The following is a 17,994-nucleotide window of genomic DNA, read 5'->3' as shown; positions in this document are numbered from 1 at the left end:
ATAATAAAAAACATTTTAACATTACGCTGCACCTCTGTTGTGTGTGTGCTGTGTTCTGAATGTCTGAGTGTTCCTAACTTCGTGCGCCATCAGGCTTTTATGTGTTTTGGGAATGGGCACCCCTCCAGCCAAATGTGTTTTATTGGGGGGCAATCTCCTAGGACTATTGTGGTGTTGCTGCCTCTCTGAGGGATTGATCTGGGTGTTTCCAGTTCGCGTGTTTGTCTACGGGCTACGTGTCACCCCACCTCTCATCTGTCAATCAGTCACTTCAGGCCTAGGTCGCAGGACTTGCCTGACCACATATCTCTGACTCGGGCTGATGAGGAGGTCACATTGGGTGGGATTAACAGCAGTGATGAGACTTTGTTATTATGCATACACATATTGCGTCGTACATTGACACAATTTTTATGAATATTAACATCATGGTAGTTAAAAAAAACCTTAAACTTAGGAGGAAACTTACTGGGGCAAACCTGCAACAAACCTTATGATTTTGATGCATACAGACCAATTAATGAAAATTCTTCCACAGAGAAGTGGCAACTGAACATGCAAAAACTGGTATACAACTTGTGGGTTTTACTTATGCTTGGTTATGCACACTTTGTTTTGCATTAATTCTTACAAGTAAAGAATATTCTATGTTTAGCAGTTACATTTTGGATAAGCTTGTAGACATCTGTGCATCAACTGGTAATAAAGGACCTTTCTTGAAGAAGTGTGCATTTGCCCTTTTTTACATTGTAATACAAAGCCGAGATATACTTATAAATACATGTGAATATATTTCAAGTGTATACGTTCTAACTGGTCTGCTGGGTATACCAGGTCTGCTAGTTCAGTAGACTAATGCATCCACTTCAAGAATCTGTGTTTGACCCCCATAGTTAAATATTCCATTCTAAGTGGGTTCACAGAGCCTTTCATCATTTGAGGTTGATAAAATAAGTAAATCAGCTGATTGGACAACACTCTGAGTGCCCCACTAAGCTACTATAATGTATTCACATAATAACATACCATTCTCGATCAAACTGTTCTGTCACATGATGTTGCTATCCGGTTAGGATACATAAGGTATGTACCACTGAGTTTGATAGCAAACTACTGTTACATGCCAACAGCACCAAGAGTCCCCTTGAAAGTGTAAATGTGATCTACAGAGATCCCTGTTATGTTCAGGAGTGTGGGATTTATTATCCTTGTAAGTGACACTTACAGATGTAACCAATGAAGTTGCAAGTAGGTGGGTCAATCCCAAACATTTACAACTTGTTTCTAACACTTTTCTGCACTTCTGAATTCCCACCTAAATTTACCAGGCATAATTGGTGCAGTAAGATTACGAGGTACCTGAAACTCTTCCTTGTTTTCTTGTGATGCAGGGAAATATGCACTTTCCCTTGGAAAATGGATTTCCTAGTGCAGACAAAAAGTAACAAAAATGTCACTGCAATCCCACGGTACAACTGCAATGTTTGAATCAATCTTCAAAGTGAATAAGGAAAAATCGAGTCTCCTAGGCATACTCCTTTACTGGCGGATATTGTATATAACTCTCACAGAGATCTGTCAATAGTATACACAGGCCCAAGACATCCACTGTGTTCATATTTAGATGAATATCAGAAACTAGGAAACAATTCATGTTTTGCTTTTGATGTGGGGGTGGTTTGAGACAATATTTACCTTTAGTCCCATAATGGTTACAAAAATAAAAGATCAATAAACAAAGGCATCCACTTAAAATATTCAATGACTTTGCAACTTGTAAACTAAAGAACATGTATCATTCACTATAGAGTATGCAATTCAATTGTGCCAATGTTTCGTTTTTGAGAGAAAGTTAATAAATATTCTTACAACCTACCAATATTTCAAAAATGACTGCATGAAATATATATGCTTCCTTGTAACTAACGGAGCAAAAGGAATCCACTGCAGCTTACAAATGTTTATTGAGTTAAAAACATTAGTTCCTCAAATGTATATTGTAGTTAGCATTTAAAAAATCTATTAGCCAGAATACTGAAGAAACAGAGTTCTTTTATGTTCTCAACATGTTACTTCGTGAAGTAATTTTGAAAACCCTGCTAATGTAATAACTATTGTGAATTATACCACTCAATGCATAAATATTAGAAAGTTTGGTGGGGCAGACTGTTAAATGATTCTTTGAAAGACGCAAAAATTAAAATCACTTCCAATTTGTAAAAAGACACCATGGGTCATTTTCACAGAGCTATTTGTGGGGGTACATGTTGATTTTACAAGCAAATAGTCTTAGTTACAAGTGCAAACCCATGTTTTGTATTGCCAAAGTCAGCATGTCTTCTCACAGGGTAGGGAGTGGGTGTTTCAAGGTCTGGAATCCACAAAGATACACGCTTATGTATATTTACAATCTCCTCTCTGGCCAATTTTGACTCTGGGAAAGGCCAGACATTTACTACTTAGTACTGTGAAGGGCCGGAGTGACTCCTTTTCCAGGGTTGGAAGGTGAAGAAAAAATTGTTAGAATGTAGAGGAAAATGTGTCTCGATGTGTGAAAATATGTTCCCCATTGAGAGAAAATTAAAAAAAGTTAAGAAATGCATGACCTGACAAAGACTTGTGAATTCAAAAAGAGAACATATTTACAACCATGTAAGGCTCTAATGCTCCAAGTGGATATTTAGTCTTTTTTTTTTAGAACCAGTCTCAAGTGTGCTAAGGAAACAGCCACATATAACAAAGCATTAAATAACAAAGAAGCAACTGGATTTTTATCTTCTAGTCTCTTACCAATCATAGGAGACTCTATAAAACTCCAAGTATTCGTCTGTGGCACAAAGGATTGCAGCACTCCCGCAGATCTGCCCGCCTCGTTCACACCTCCAAAGACGTAAATTTTACCACCACAAACGGTTGCAGCAGCAGAGTGCACTGCTTTTGGCAAAGGAGCAACTGCCTCCCACTGATTGGTGATTGTGTCATATCTGGAAAAAAATTGCCAACCTCAGCTTAATTTCTTACAACTACAATCGAATGGTCAAAAACCATAGTCAGTAACTATCAAAATGAAGAGGCTTGTTTACAAACATCCACCTCAAACATTAAACATTGGTGGAAGGTCTATTAACGACTCAGTTTCCTATTCCTCATTAATTATAAACAGCATGAAGGCAATTTAGATTTAGTCCACTCCTTAACACTTTCACTTTTCAAAATACTTCATTTGGTTTACAGTAAAATGATAAAAGACATCCATTATATGTTAAAATTAACAACACATACAAAAACAAATATATTTCTTCAATAGAAACCATTTAACCCCTTAGCTGCTGGGCCGTTTACCCTCCCCCCCAGTGCTGAGCCCTTTTTTGGCTATTTGGGGTAGTTCGCGCTTAGGCCTTCATAACCTTTTGTCCACATAAGCTATCCACGCCAAATTTGCGTCCTTTATTTCCAACATCCTAGGGATTCTAATGGTACCCAGAGTTTGTGGTTTCCCCTGGAGGAGACCAAGAAATTAGCCAAAATACAGTGAAAATTTCGTTTTTTCCAAACAAATTGGAAGAAAGGGCTGCCGAATAAGGCTTGTGGTTTTTTCCCTGAAAATGGCATCAACAAAGGGTTTCTGGTGCTAAAATCACCATCTTCTCACCTTTCAGGAACGGGCAGACCTGAATCAGAAAACCACATTTTTCAACACAAATTTGGCATTTTACTGGGACATACCCCATTTTTACTATTTTTGGTGCTTTCAGCCTCCTTCCAGTTAGTGACAGGAATGGGTGTGAAACCAATGCTGGATCCCGGAAAGCTAAACATTTCTGTAAAGTAGACAAAATTCTGAATTCAGCAAGGGGTCATTTGTGTAGATCCTACAAGGTTTTCCTACAGAAAATAACAGCTGAAATAAAAAAATATTGAAATTGAGCTGAAAACAACAGCCATTTTTCTTTATGTTTTACTCTGTAACTTTTTCCTGTGATGTCAGATTTTTTAAAGCAATATACCGTTATGTCTGCTGGACTCTTATGGTTGCGGGGATATATAGGGCTTGTAGGTTCATCAGGAACCCTAGGTACCCAGAGCCAATAAATGAGCTGCACCCTGCAGTTGGTTTTCATTCTATACTGGGTATACAGCAATTCATTTGCTGAAATATGAAGAGTGAAAAATAGGTATCATGAAAACCTTTGCATTTCCAAAATGGGCTCAAGATAAGGTTTTGAGGAGCAGTGGTTATTTGCACATCTCTGAATTCCGGGGTGCCCATACTAGCATGTGAATTGCAGGGCATTTCTCAAATAGACATCTTTTTTACACACTCTCTTATATTTGGAAGGAACAATTGTAGAGTAAGACAAGGGGCAATAACACTTGTTTTGCTATTCTATGTTCCCCCAAGTCTCCCGATAAAAATGATACCTCACTTGTGTGGGTAGGCCTAGCGCATGCGACAGGAAATGTCCTAAAACACAACGTGGACACATCCTATTTTTTGACAGAAAACAGAGGTGTTTTTTGCAAAGTGCCTACCTGTAGATTTTGGCCTCTAGCTCAGCCGGCACCTAGGGAAACCTACCAGACCTGTGCATTTTTGAAAACTAGAGACCTAGGGGAATCCAAGATGGGGTGACTTGTGGGGCTCTGACCAGGTTCTGTTACCCAGAATCCTTTGCAAACCTCAAAATGTGGCTAAACAAAAGTTTTCCTCACATTTTGGTGACAGAAAGTTCTCTAATCTGAGAGAAGCCACAAATTTCCTTCCACCCAGCGTTCCCCCAAGTCTCCCGATAAAAATGATACCTCACTTGTGTGGGTAGGCCTAGCGCCCGCGACAGGAAATGCCCCAAAACACAACGTGGACACATCCCATTTTTTGACAGAAAACAGAGCTGTTTTTTGCAAAGTGCCTACCTGTAGATTTTGGCCTCTAGCTCAGCCGGCACCGAGGGAAGCCTACCAAACCTGTGCATTTTTTAAAACTAGGGACCTAGGGGAATCCAAGATGGGGTGACTTGTGGGGCTCTGACTAGGTTCTGATACCCAGAATCCTTTGCAAACCTCAAAATGTGGCTAAAAAAAATGTTTTTCTCACATTTCGGTGACAGAAAGTTCTGTAATCTGAGAGAAGCCGCAAATTTCCTTCCACCCCGCGTTCCCCCAAGTCTCCTGATAAAAATGATATCTCACTTGTGTGGGTAGGCCTAGCGCCCGTGACAGGAAATGCCCCAAAACACAACGTGGACACATCCCATTTTTTGACAGAAAACAGAGCTGTTTTTTGAAAAGTGCCTACCTGTAGATTTTGGCCTCTAGCTCAGCCGGCACCTAGGGAAACCTACCAAACCTGTGCATTTTTGAAAACTAGAGACCTAGGGGAATCCAAGATGGGGTGACTTGTGGGGCTCTGACTAGGTTCTGTTACCCAGAATCCTTTGCAAACCTCAAAATGTGGCTAAAAAAAACAAGTTTTCCTCACATTTCGGTGACAGAAAGTTCTGGAATCTGAGAGGAGCCACAAATTTCCTTCCACCCAGCGTTCCCCCCAAGTCTCCCGATAAAAATGATACCTCAGTTGTGTGGGTAGGCCTAGCGCCCGCGACAGGAAATGCCCAAAAACACAACGTGGACACATCCCATTTTTTGACAGAAAACAGAGCTGTTTTTTGCAAAGTGCCTACCTGTAGATTTTGGCCTCTAGCTCAGACGGCACCTGGGGAAACCTACCAAACCTGTGCATTTTTGAAAACTAGAGACCTAGGGGAATCCAAGATGGGGTGACTTGTGGGGCTCTGACCAGGTTCTGTTACCCAGAATCCTTTGCAAACCTCAAGATTTGGCTAAAACAACACGTTTTCCTCACATTTCGGTGACAGAAAGTTCTGGAATCTGAGAGGAGCCACAAATTTCCTTCCACCCAGCGTTCCCCCAAGTCTCCCGATAAAAATGATACCTCACTTGTGTGGGTAGGCCTAGCGCCCGCGACAGGAAATGCCCCAAAACACAAGGTGGACACATCAAATTTTTTCATAGAAAACAGTGCCTACCTGTGGATTTTGGCCTCTAGCTCAGTCGGCACCTGGGGAAACCTAGCAAACCAGCGCATTTTTGAAAACTAGAAACCCAGGGGAATCCAAGATGGGGGGACTTGTGGGGCTCTGACCAGGTTCTGTTACCCAGAATCCTTTGCAAACATCAAAATTTGGCCAAAAAAACACTTTTTCCTCTCATTTCGGTGACAGAAAGTTCTGGAATCCGAGAGGAGCCACAAATTTCCTTCCACCCAGCGTTCCCCCAAGTCTCCTGATAAAAATGGTACCTCACTTGTGTGGGTAGGCCTTGTGCCCGCGACAGGAATGGATCACACAACGGTCAATGTTGGTCCTTCCATGAGGCAGCTGTTGACCCTGGGGTGATCCATTCCTGACGCAGGCACTAGGTGTAGGCACTCAAGTGGGGTAGTGTTTTTATCAGGACAGGTGAGGAATCACTGGGTGTTAGGAATTTTGTGGATCCCAGCATATTCCTGTAGTTTGTGTGACAGAAATGCGAGAAAAATAGAGTTTTTATTCAACATTTCAGCTTTGCAGGGTATTCTGGGTAAGAAAACTTTGGGGAATCCACACAAGTCACACCTCTGTGGACTCCTCCGAATGTCTAGTTTCCAGAAATGTTTGGGTTTAGTGTGTTTCTATATATGGCCGCCGAACCCAGGACCAAAAACACAGGTGCCTGCCTTACAAAACCAGTTTGTTTTGCGATAGATAATTTTGATGTCTCCACAATACGATTTGGGCGGTGGAATTTGGGGCTGAACTAAATTGGGGAGCTCCCAAGAGAGCACTCTCTCTCTCTGCCTGCCGCCGCATTCACCTGCTCTCTGGGTTGGGCTAACCCACTATTACCCAGTTGCACAGACTGCTTGAGAAGGGACAGCAGGACTGTCCTCATCACCTCCCTCATAATGTACTGGAAGAGGAGTTATCGAATGGGACTCCTCCAACTGAAAAATCACTCCCAGAGTCTGCGCCATTGTCCTATCCCTCAGATGCTGTCTCAGTATCTGATGTCTCAGTCTCTGATCCTATGTCAGAGCTGTCCTCTATAACCCGAGTGACGGCAGCAGTCATCCATCAAGATGCCATCTCTGCTATTGGCTAAACTGTTGCTCTAAAACACTAGCCTACGTAGACAGTCACAAAATCAATGGTGTGTGTGAGATACGTGCAACAGTAGAGGCCACCTTACCTGCGCTTCTTCCCTCAATCAGCACGTTCTTTCAAGACACTCAAAAAACACCTTGTCACATACCATTCGTCACTGTCTTTAGCACCTCCTGCGCCCAGTCCAACAATCATTATTGGTGCTCCCACTCCCTCCTCCTCGGATTCCCTCATTACCACCCAGCAAAAGTGCCCTTCATCTCTCTATAGCCGCCCTCCACTCCGCACATACATTTCATTTGTATTATAGCGCAGGTAATGGCTGACTTTACTAATGTACTCAGCTATTTACATAAAATACAGATTTGCTCTTTGCAGTAGGCATATAAACCTTCTGCGCTTTTTTATGGCACTAAAACTGCCCCTAGACAAGTCTGACCCTTTTGTAGCAGAAACATAATCACAATACTTACTTGACTTTTTTATTGCTGCCTAAAAGCTACAGTTGAAAAGTGTCAGTTGAAGTATGTGCATTGCTTTGAAGACGCAAGCTGCAACTGCAAGACAACTGGTGGCAAATCTATATATATATATCTCACTTTTATATGTGGGTCTGGTTTTCCTGGGGGCCGATCGCAGCCCCCAGGGAAACCACACACATATTGACAAAAGTGATAGATCTATATATATATTTATATATATATACACATATATCTATCTATAGATATATCCATGTACATAGATATATCTACATAGATATATATATATAGATATATATATAGATCTATTTTTTTTTAGTTGTTGTATGGTTTCCTTGGGGGCCAAAATGGCCCCCAGGGAAACCCTACAACAACAACAAAAAATATTGCCCCCACAGGGGGTCGCCCTGCCCATGGGCGACCCCCTGTCCATTTCTTTTTCTTTTTTTTTTGTAATTAAAAATGTAGCCCCTGGGGGGGCGCGATCCCCAGGGGGCACCTACCTTTAAAAAAAATATATATATGCCCCAAGGGGGGGGGCATTTTCCGAGAGGGCCGACCCCCCCCCCCCCCCAAGTGAAATCCCTGGTGTCTAGTGGTGTTTCCTGGCCCCCGATCGCAGCTCTGCTGCGATCGGGGGCCAGGAAACACTTTCAGAAGGCCTTGTAAGAAAGGGGAGACTCTCCCCTTTCTTACGAGGCCTTCCGGAAACTGTTTCCTGGCCCCTGATCGCAGCTGTGCTGCGATCAGGGGCCAGGAAACCTGAAAGTGTGGCCCCTGGGCCATATATTGACTATCACTGCTCTATAATGTACTTCCACCTAGGGATGGTATAGGCATGGTCCGATGATAAACAATCACGCACAACTACTCTGTTTAAGGAGGCCTCAGATTTTTACCATATAGAATGCCACAACAGAATTGGGTGTAATTTGATCAAATCTTCCAAATAAGGCTCCCCAAGTTCACATTACAAACAAGAGAAGCACAACTTTTAGATACAACCATCATTCTTCTAAAGCATGAGTTCTCAATCGTTTGTAATTTATCAACATTTACACAACCCCCCAAATGTTGGTGCCATGTAGCAGTCCAAAACGAAATTCAATTTGTAGACAGTGAACATATCTTTATGTCAACGATGTTGTCCTGTTCGCTGTAACTGGCATATGTTTTACAGAACTTAATAGACAAGCTCATTGTTTTTATGGATGCATTGGGTCTAAAAGTAAACTTTAACAAGACTTTTACTATGATTTGCGGCCTTGGGTAGTCCAGTGCATTTTCGAACTTCATCAAGGGGGTCAAAATATACGTGGGTAAAACCTCTATATGTCTAGGACTTCAACTTAATAGCTTAGGTAATTGGTTCCATTTGAAAACTGTGAGGGTTCTTCTATTTGAACAATCGATTAACTGGGTCTTTCAGTTCGCTACCATGTTGGGTATCAAACATTATAGCATATAACAGGGTCAAAAAATACATCTTCATGTTGATGTAGCAAATATTTTAGTACTTCCTCTCATGTCATAGTGATCATCTATATGTGACAGTTTGATTAACATAATACATAAAGTACTAATAGTTCATTTGTAAAGTGGTGCACTAAAAACCATACTAGTGTGCATTCAATGTTAGTTATCAGTTTAGATGCATGTGGTATAGTATCATAAGTTTCATATAGTCTCATTTGTTTTCATCTTATAGTTTATGAGGTTAATTAACAGTGTGCATTAAAACAACATAACAGATTTTATGTAAGGAATATTTTAAAGATGATCTGCAAATGTCAAAAAATGCAGTACTACATTATAGCTACATGAATGGGTTAACAGAATCTTTTTCATTTTGTATACATTGTAACAAGAACAAATCTGGAAGCTTATTTATATTGTCTGTATGGTCTAGGATGTTAAATGTGTTAAATGCATAAATGAATGTGCTGCTTTAATTCACTTGCTTTACCCAAGTCAGGCCTGCAAGACCCTGCTTCCTGACTGTGAAGGAAGGGTTTAGTTATTCTTGCTGATGTGAACTTTTCTTTCAGACTTAATTCTCATAAGAAAGCTAGCTTGGGAAGCTGGCCTTGAGCACAGCACATTCATAACTGTGGAACCGGTAACATATGCATGTTTCAATTTGCATGGATAAGCCCAGATAGAATATTTTCTACATGTTAGTAATGAGAACTTTTGGCGATGTTACAGCCTGTGTCGCATGATCGATTTCCATTGGAGGATGACAACTTTGCGTCATGTGGAATGACGGATTGGCAAATCGTCTTGCATTATTAACTTTAATATACTGTTTCCCTGTTGGATTTGGAACAGAGTCCCACTTCAGACCCTGCAGAGAGAATCCTTTCCATTCTTTGCCACCTGCTATACCCTGTGGATTCTGAGAGGTATAGTCCTCTCTACCCATTCCCCTTCTAAATGCTTTGCTGGGATTTAGAGATTTTCCTCTGACCAGAAATGACGACTCTAGACCGAGCTTCTGAAATGCTGACATATTTTTTGCCCACTTTAGTTAGTAACCTGTTAACACGGATTTCCTTCTTCTAAATTCTTGTCCTTTTTGTGCTTTTTGCCTTTTTGCCCACATGTGTTAGCCCAGCACATGTTAATCCTTGATTGGCTAATATATAGGGTTTCCCTTACCCAAATTAGCTAAACTTAGATGACTTTAAATTGTCTTTATGCTTATAAGAGCTGAACAGTGTTTGTTTTCTGTACAGGTGATTCTTCTAATGTTTTGTATTGTTTTTGTTGAATGTTTAGTTCTGCTGATGTTAGTTCGCTTGAATCTTTTCTGTCACCTTGGTCAACCTTTGGTGATTTTGTATCCTTAAAATTTTGTCTTGAGAATAGTCTATATGACTTTCAGTTTAAGCTTGTAATAAACCCCCCTAACTTTATTGAAGAAGTGGTGTTTTCCTTGTGTGGCCACATTGGTCATACTGTCATGATTTGAATTGATTTGCTTTGAAATGTAATGGCTTTCCCTCCACATCCTTGTGCTGGGCCAAAACATTAATTGATTCCATTTAAAGCATTATCCTGCGAAATAGAGATGCTACAGCAATGGAATGCAGTTGGTTACTACTTGACGAGAAAAAGTTTACTTCCTTCTTTCAAATGTTAGCTCTTGCAAGAGAGGACTGATAGTGGAGAGAGATAAAAGACAGAGATGATCACAGAACTGACACCTTCATAAGCTAATAGCATTGTTCTCCAAGAAGGCAGTGAATAATGGCAGCTGTTGTACTTTACGCTCCTCATGCAATCAAAGCTATGGCTCGGGCCCATAGCTCAGCTGAGGGACAATAAGAAGAAGCCTCACTCCACTGACCTTCTATGGGTATACGGGGTCAGGTAATGGACTAGAATGTCCTTTTTTCACATCGACTCTTCATGTTTTTTGTACTCACTATAGTGAAAATCATAATTCCTGTCTTGCCTTTGGCTTACTTTTAGTCTTCAGTGAATTGTAAAAGATGAAAATCTATCCTAACTCATGACCTTTAATCATGCCATATGGAGTAATTCATTTAATTTCCGAGTTGCTACGTAGGCGTTTGAAAGAATTCCATAATATTATATATAACTCAATTATCGCTCAATTAGCTCCCTGTTAACATCAGCACCAGTGTTAACACTATGGCAGTTTTGTCCTTCAGTTAACAATGGCAGCAACCCCTGCAATAGCAGCTGCAAAAGTATTTCCTTAAACGCATATTATCAATCCTTTAATCACATTTGAATTGTATTATTGTCCTCTGATTTAAATTACATGTAACAAGCAAGTGTAGCAGAAAAACATTACATGCACCCAATTTTACCCAAGGGAGCAAGGCACCATGGCATTCCCAGAGAGTGACTGTGTGTTCCTTATTAGAGTGTGCATAAAAAATCTTGGTCCTTCTCAAACTGAACTATTATAACATCCACAAGGCGGCAGAGAATAAGCACGATAATCAGACTTCTGACACCTCAATAGCGCTCATCGAGTTATATATAGATAGTTATAGATAGATGATATAGATAGTTATCATCAATTTAACACAAATAATCGTAGGATCTTTACCTTTCAACATGGTCAATATTGCCTGCTGCACCAAGGCCTCCAATGGTATAAATTTTGCCGTCATAGACGAGGCTGTTGTGGCGGCACCTAGCAACATTCATGCGGGAAACAAGGTTCCAGTTATCAAGTAAAGACATGTAGCACCAGACGTCCGCCAGCGTGACACCAGACTCCATGCCACCTGAGAACAAAGGAGGACAGGGAAGAAAAACTGAAATAATGGAAATCACCTCTGTCTTCATCTGTTGAATTTTCTTCAAATAAAATCGAATTATGGGACAATACATTTCAATTATGGGAAGCACGTGATTCCATGTCTTTCCCAAATGCAAAATCTAGCAAATACACAAAGCCATAGAGTACAGTGGCGATAGGGGTCTCTGGCTTCCATTCCTTAAGGTATTGGAGGAATATGCGTGACAATGTGATGCTCTAAAACTGTCAGAAGTGTTTCAAAGAAAAGCAGAAGTAGGGAAAACGAGTCAATAGGAGTAAATACACTACTGTTGGTCGTGATACTGATAGATAATGAGCTGTCCGTCAGAGAACATTGATAGAAAGCGCCCAATTTGCTCAACAGGTCTGATCATTAGGGCTATGGTATAATCCGGGGTGTTAAGTGCCAACCTGCTGAATAATGATACCATGTGGTGCACTGCTTGTCAGGTTTGCAATTGCCTAAGATTTGCACTTCTGACCGCAGAATGGAGGTTGATGCTGTTATACTGTGTGATTTTACCTTGCTCTAAAGTGTACAAGCTCAGATGTGGTTGTTTGCCTGAAGATCTTGCACCAGGATTTATCTGGTGAAAATCATGTGCACAAAAACATATAGGTTGTGGTACTATCACACCAGTTAAAATCCTAATTCAGGAACAAACAGAAGTGTGTGACCAAACTGTGACCTACGCGGATATTGAAATAATTGCTACAGACTTCTAGAAAACTAGCAGAACACTTGTGCTGCTGGCCTTCCAGCTAACCTAAGCTCTCACCTAAAATGGCCGATTTATAGAGTCACATTGACTGAGAGGAAGAGCAGAATCGTGCCTTAAATTGCATTTGTAGAAAAAGTCATTCATTCCCAATGCATACACCAACACACATGCATTATGGATTTGGGTCGATTTATGTAGATTTCCAGACAGAAGTCTGTTGCACATAAACCTGCTTCTGAGGGATGCTCAGCGGGTAAACTATTCGCAGGCACAAAGGGAGATGAATTCAGGCAACTTTATTTCCCTTGTTGTCGTATGGAAACTATTATGCCATTTTTACAATCACTTTCCATGCACCCATTACAAATGCGGACACTAGTGGTACTTTTCCACACTTGCTAAAGGTGCACCAACGTTGCTTGGGTGCAAGTTTACAAGTGCTAGTGAGAGTGGGAAGGGAGTTAGTAGGGGAAACAAACGCGGAAGGTTTTTGTAAAGTGTGTGAACACCACCAGCGATGTTACAACCCTGTATTGCGTTATTTATCATCAATGTTCATCGCCTTTCCAGCACACTGTAATGCGGGAGCCTATTTCTGACAGGCGATAATGATGCACATCTTAAGCAGTGGTAAGTGACTTCTCCCCAGAGATGTAGCCTGCAGGAAGAATGTAAAGAGGACGCATACTGATAAGAAAAGACACATTATATATGTCCACTGCTTAAGAGTATGCAGCTTCATTCTGTGACAACAGCCTGTCACCTAATGAAAATATTTCATTCCAGAATCATGAGCAAACAACAAACATGAATTAGCAAAAGCACAAAATATATTTATCATAACGAATTTGATGTTAGTTCCCGGCCATGATTTTCAGGAGAACACAATGCCTGTAATCTTCGCACTGGGGAGCCACAAAGGCAAGATTGATAGTGTAGGCACTGGAGGCTAATGTTTCCTGCTATTACCAAAGTTCTACATAATGAACACATGGTTGCTGCATTAAACACCTAGCCAACATTAAAGGACAATAACCCCACTGAATGAAGCCTTACAACATCATATGAAGATAACATGGAGCTTAATTATGATAAAAAAAGGGATGCAAACCACAGACAAATTACAGAATCTCGTTTCATGTCACTGTATAAACAAGCCATGCACCACTTTGCATACAGTGTGATGGTGCAATTAACTATTTTTCTCTCGGTCTTAGATTGAAAAAGGTAAGGCTGGTTAGGGTAACCATCTCTCTCCCTCCAGGTCATTACATACATTGCTTCCAGTGTTGAATTTTGTATGATAGCTTAATACATTCTTGGTGCTGTAGCACTGCTTGGTTTCAACACTTGAAATCAATGAGATGCTCCAAGACTGAAGACAGTGTCTATAACGAAATAGTGTGAGTAAGTCACTTTAAGTGTGGTGAAAAGGCATAATCATCTGTCATTGCACTGTGTTATCTTAACTCCAGTCCTAAAATATTTTAGGGAAAAGTAATAAACTTACCAGGTAGTTTTCGGAAGGGATGAAAGGTAATAATATTGCATTATAGAATATGGTCTTGAGGGGCAGCCGACCACCGGGAGTGGGGAATGGTGCAGTTCAGCAACTGCAAAATATATATATATATATATATGTATATATATATATATATATATATATATATGTATATATATATATATATATATATATATATGTGTGTGTGTGTGTATCGTAGTGGCGGTTGCCACTAGGTAGTTATAGTTAGGACCATGTTTCCATAGAAAAAGCATTTTTTGACTGGGCCGTATTTTTTGGCACCGGTTTTTGATTCTTCATTAGATTTTCCTAATAAAACACTGGCCCAGTGATTCTTCGTGCACATGAAAAGTTTCGGGGTGATCGGTGAAGCGGGCCCGAGAAAAAGAGGGCTAAAAAATGATGCATTTCAGATGTTAATGCCCATAGGATCTGTCAACACGTCTACAGTCCGAACTACTGGACCGAATTACACCAAATTTGTCAGAAAGCTAGCTGTTGGTGTGCTTTTTAATTACTCCACATAATATATAATATTATATCATTGATGGCATATTCTATTCTGCATATTCTCACTGCAACATTTGCAATAAAATGATTGATGAGACAACTGTGTATGGCGAAGGCGCGAGTTACAGTTACCTTAGGGCGGCTGTTTTAGTTACTTGAAAGAACTCAAACTCTAACTGCTGAATTTCTATGGTTTTGTACGAGTAAATTTAGAACTTAACTGTAACGTCGCTGTAACCTTTGGTTTCTTCAGTGATCTATATATCCATTTTATGGGCCAGTTATCATTTTGTTAGTATTTAACATGATGGCTGGCTGTAGCGATAAGGGCTTTTTGGCTTGAGTGAGGCCTGTGGGTTAGTTGGTCAGAAAAAGTATAGTGAGCTTACCGGCAGTAAGAATGTCCCGGTACGAGTGTGTTTTGCAGGCCCTGCGACTCCTTAAGGAGACCGGGCGCCTGGATCTCTTGGCGGATGGCGGCATTCTGGGAGGCTGCCCGATGAGGCGGGCCTCTGCAGGGGTGGTAGCAGCAGTAATGAAGTGCGCATCGCCACACCGTGCTTTGTCAGGGAAGCGCCAGGTAGGTTTCAGGGGCTGCTCCCATTTGAGATGAGTGGCCCCGAGAATGTGTGCAGCAAGGCAGGGGGCAGGGCGGCAAGCTGACTTCATGGACGCCCGTTGAGGCAAGCCAGTGACGCGGAGAGTGAGGCCTCAGGGGTGGGCCCTAGGGCCCAGGCAGTGCCTCGGGTGGCTTGCCACAATAATGACAAGGATATTTTTTAAATGCCTGAGCATCAGAGTGGGGGGGCAGATTATAATGTGAGGGTGATGGCAAGGAAAGGGTGGGGGTCAAGGGGAGCGAGCAGGAGTCAAGACACCAGGGGACAGCACAACAGGGTGGCAAGCTAGGAGTGGGAAGGGGAGGGCCAGTGATACAACACAGAAGAGGAACGGGGAGGAACAGGGAGGGAGGGGAAATAAGTGAAGGAAGCAGGAGAGGGGCAAAAAGGGAATGAGGGGCTAAGGACTGCTTGATGAGGGGAGAGTGAGTATGACAGGGTCCGGGGGGAGCTTGTTTGGGAGGGAGGGGTGATTACAGCAGGTACCCGGGGGGCACAGGGACAGCTGGCAAGGGTAATTTGGGGGCCCCACTGGAGACATCAGGCAGTGCTAAGGCCCCCCTTTGGGCAGAGGAACTCAAATGGTGCAAGGGCGATGGGGAGGAAGATGGGGGAGCATAGTTGGGGGGGCACACAGCTTGGGTGAGGGAAGAACAGGAGTGGAGGGCCAAGAGTAAGGCCCCAAAGAGTGTACACCAGGGCAGGACAGAAAAGGGGCACCATCATGAAGCCGGCGGGAAAAGGCAGCATGAAGAAGGGGGTTAAAAGGGTGCTTGAAGAGGAGGTACGCCCAGCACGGCATAAATTAGGGAGCAGCTCATCGGAATATGAGTTTATTTTCCAGATGCCACTGTTTGGTGATGAGAAGGACTTGGGATGAAGTGAAGGCTTGGCCCCATATGGCCAGCTGGACCTTTGGGGAAAAGCAAGATCACCGCCACAAGAAGGCCCAGTATGGCTTTGGTTGTGCAACCGACCAGGGAGTACAGAATTGGTGATCTGCAGCAGGCATTAATGGATAGATTGGGAGTGGAAGGTACGGCCCCCCACTGGATTGGGACATGAAGCGTGGAATGTGATGTTAAATTAATGCCCTAGTGGCAGGAGGCAACGGCTGCCACAGGGAGTGAATGCATTTATGTGAATGAGAATACAGTGTTGGATTATGATGAGGAAAGTTTAGAGGAAGGTGAGCTGGATGAGTTAGATGAACGTAATGGTAAGGAGAGAAGCTGGTGGAGACACAGCGAGGGTGGTTGGGGGATTCTAATCACACTATGGTTAATGTATTACAAGTGGAAAAGGCAGGAAATCCACACACTGATGATTGGGAAGGGATGATCAAGAGAGGCGGTCTCCAGCACGGGCACCGACCTTGGCTCCAGGTAAGGATCGTGTGGGGGCACGTAAAACGGTGGTGATGATGTCTATGGGTGTGGATGTGATGAGTCGCAAAAGGGCAATACGAGACTGCAGAGTGGAGCTTAGGGGACATTTGCTGGAGTAGGTACTGAAGACAACACGGACAGGGAGATGGACACTGGGAAAGCAGGTCAGACGGACAAGAAGCCAGCCGGTAGTATGGCAGATGCCGACAGGACCAGCACCTCCAGGGGCACACAGTCAGCAGTTCAGGACGAGACAGTAGAGAAGTCTGTAGGGGGATCAGAGATGTGGATAAGAAAGGCAACAAAAAGGAAACCAAGAAGAGTAAAGAACTGAAAGTAAAAAAAAATGCCATAAATGGGAGTGTCAAGGCTGTTAGGGGCACATCTTATGCCGACCATGAAAGAAAAGATTTGGAATGGGGACATGGGGACTATGTGGAGATGTTGAAGTTCTTGCACAGAGAGTTGAGGGTAAAAGAAGGATCAAAAGAGGAGGAGTATGAGCTGGCAAAACAGCCAAAGGTACCCCTGACTATTGAGAACTGGAAGGCAACTTTCCTTATTTATGCATGTGTATATTGTGAGAAACATCCAGAGAAGTGTGTGGCACTATATAAGTACATGGACACAATTTGGAAGGCGCAAATTAATTACAGGGGCTACGCCTGGGCCCAGTACGATGATGAGTTTAGGGCACGCATTGCAATAGACTCTGAAGCACAATGGGGAGAGGTGGATTCTGACCATTGGCACCATACCATAGGCCCTGCCAAGGTTGGCAAGACTATTTTTACAGCTAGTAGGCTGCCGATAGTCTATCGGCCCTTTCAGGGGTGCCCCACTCAGGGAGGAGTGGGGTCAGTGAGCAAAGGACAATCAGGACAGTCAGGAGCATGTTGAGATTTTAATAAAGGATTATGCACAAGGGAGTATGGTAAATTTAGACACAAATGCTCTAAATGTGCAGGCAGACATGTCCTTGTTAATTGTTTCAGGCGGGGGGGGGCAATTTAACACAATGTCAGGACAGTGGACACAGGCAGCAGGACAGCCAGCTTACCAACCACGGGAACAATCCTCAGGTTTCAGGGGAGGATGAGCAGACAGGGGACTGGAGGAAAGAGCTCTTATTCCCATTAAGCTGGATTGACTAAAAGTTCGGTTGAACACTATGAGAACAAAGACGATGTCAGAATACTATTGGAGGGGTTCACAGGGGGTTTACATCTGGGTTATGTAGGTCTGAGGATGCGCAGATGAGAAAGCAATCTTAAGTCGGTGGCTCCC

The 17,994-nt window shown here is 42.4% G+C and overlaps 1 protein-coding gene across 4 annotated transcripts in view; it reads right to left on the bottom strand.

The window, feature by feature from the left end:
- Nucleotides 1-17,994, bottom strand: part of KLHL29 (kelch like family member 29) — a 1,044,731-nt gene that overhangs the window by 28,986 nt on the left and 997,751 nt on the right. For all 4 annotated transcript variants that reach the window (XM_069236009.1, XM_069236012.1, XM_069236010.1 and 1 more), the window contains 2 exons: nucleotides 11,730-11,910; nucleotides 2,791-2,984 (listed from right to left, as the gene is read on the bottom strand). In XM_069236009.1, coding sequence (XP_069092110.1) covers nucleotides 2,791-2,984; nucleotides 11,730-11,910 — 375 coding nt within the window. The remainder of the gene's footprint in view (nucleotides 1-2,790; nucleotides 2,985-11,729; nucleotides 11,911-17,994) is intronic.

Source organism: Pleurodeles waltl, chromosome 5 (genome assembly GCF_031143425.1).
Source record: "Pleurodeles waltl isolate 20211129_DDA chromosome 5, aPleWal1.hap1.20221129, whole genome shotgun sequence".
Classification (NCBI taxonomy): Eukaryota; Metazoa; Chordata; class Amphibia; order Caudata; family Salamandridae; genus Pleurodeles; species Pleurodeles waltl.
This window is presented reverse-complemented; position numbering and strand designations above follow the sequence as displayed.